Source organism: Otolemur garnettii, unplaced genomic scaffold (genome assembly GCF_000181295.1).
Source record: "Otolemur garnettii isolate 467f Iridium unplaced genomic scaffold, OtoGar3 scaffold00032, whole genome shotgun sequence".
NCBI lineage: Eukaryota > Metazoa > Chordata > Mammalia > Primates > Galagidae > Otolemur > Otolemur garnettii.
The window spans coordinates 18,053,313-18,054,969 of NW_003852427.1; the positions used below are offsets into that span (position 1 = coordinate 18,053,313).

At 30.2% G+C, this 1,657-nt stretch overlaps 1 protein-coding gene across 1 annotated transcript in view; it reads right to left on the minus strand.

Annotated features, from left to right (window-relative positions):
• Nucleotides 1–1,657, minus strand: part of HLTF (helicase like transcription factor) — a 60,128-nt gene that overhangs the window by 38,719 nt on the left and 19,752 nt on the right. Inside the window, exon 8 of the mRNA XM_023512999.1 lies at nt 472–564. Within this exon, the coding sequence (XP_023368767.1) occupies nt 472–564 (93 nt within the window). The remainder of the gene's footprint in view (nt 1–471; nt 565–1,657) is intronic.

Genomic DNA, 1,657 nt, shown 5'->3' on the forward strand with positions numbered 1-1,657 from the left:
TGGGCAACAGAGTTAAGACCTTGTCTCTAAAAAATAAAAACAAAACATCATGAAAGTGATTATGTATCAAAAGTAAGATTTTATAATTGCATAATACTAAATTTTATGACCATATCATAATTTAACTGTCCCCTTCTAAAAAGAGTCATTTCAAACTGTCTACTTTTAAAATAATAGGTGGGGGGGGGGTTATATCTTTGGAAAAAATGCATTTCTGATAACTTCTATAGTTCTTAGAAATGGCATTACTGACTAGATCAGATTATGAACATTTCTAAGGCTTTGGATATTATCCTCAAGAATGTGATACCAACTTCCACTCTTAGCAAACAACACATGAGAACAGTCATTCATTCCATCTCTGAAAACAGCAAATACTATCAATTTCTTGGTAATTTTTTTAAATGATAAAATTAAAGGTTTCATATTAAACCAGAGACTTCACAGAAAGTACACTTACTAATACTTTACCTTCTTCAGATTCTTTTTAAATCTTTCAATAGGAAGAGGTTTGCCATCATGGAAGTTGGTAAGGATTACTGCAATGACCGTAAGAGTTTTACCCTTCAAAATGTTTTTAAAAGACAAATGGTGAGATTCCGAAATCTAGTTTCAAAATCAGAAAACATTCTAAAACCAGTTTTAAAATCAAGTAATCAAATATTCAAGGCCACAAAGTGTAATGTTTATAACATTAAACAATATACATGTTGATAAAAAGCAAGTATTTAATTTAGTTAAGAAATGCCTTCACCCACTACATTATTAAGAATTATTAAATGATACTATGAAATTCTATGTGCATCTCTTATATATAATGCCATTAATTGAATTACTTTCCTTCTAAGATTCTACATGTAACCCAAGACAATAAAGTTTACCACAAAATCATTCAAAACTTCTTGTTCACCATCAAATTCAGAGCTAATTCAAAATGATTAGTAATACCATTATGCATATGAGAAGATAATCATTAAATTTGATTTAAAAATACTACCAAGACTCAAGAGCCATAACGTATCAATGAAGCATACAAAACATGGTATTTCTTATGCCTTTTTCTCAAACAAGAACATAAATTTTCAATATTTTCTGAAGCTTAATTTATAGTTAGCGATATGAAAATAATCTCTGGCAATTTTAGAGCAGTATAAAATAGTTTTCAAAGTGTGGTCCATAAGCCTCTGGCAGAATTCCCACAACACTTTCAGGAAAACATGAGGTTGACTTATTTTTATCATACTACTAAGTAAAATCTTATTTGTAGTGACATCTGCACTAATGCCACAAAAAGCAATGGTGGAAAAAGTGCTTGTAGCTTAGCAGAAAACAAAGCAGTATGCTGAAGTAGTGGACACTGCTCCAAACCACCACATACAGTCAACAACAAAACAAAAAACATAAAAAGCCAGTTTAGGAAATGTTCCTGATTAAGCAGTATGCATTAACTTCATTAAATTTTGTCACTTTTTTTCATACAACACCATTTTTATTTAAAAGAATGACTGACAACTGCCATCACAACTGAGTATCTGGCAGACATTTTCTTCAAAATGAACAAAGTGAGGCCATTATATTCAAGAGAACAACTGAGAAGATTTGTTGTCAGTGATAAAAACTGAGTTTTCAATCAAAAACTAGAATATTAAAAAATTTC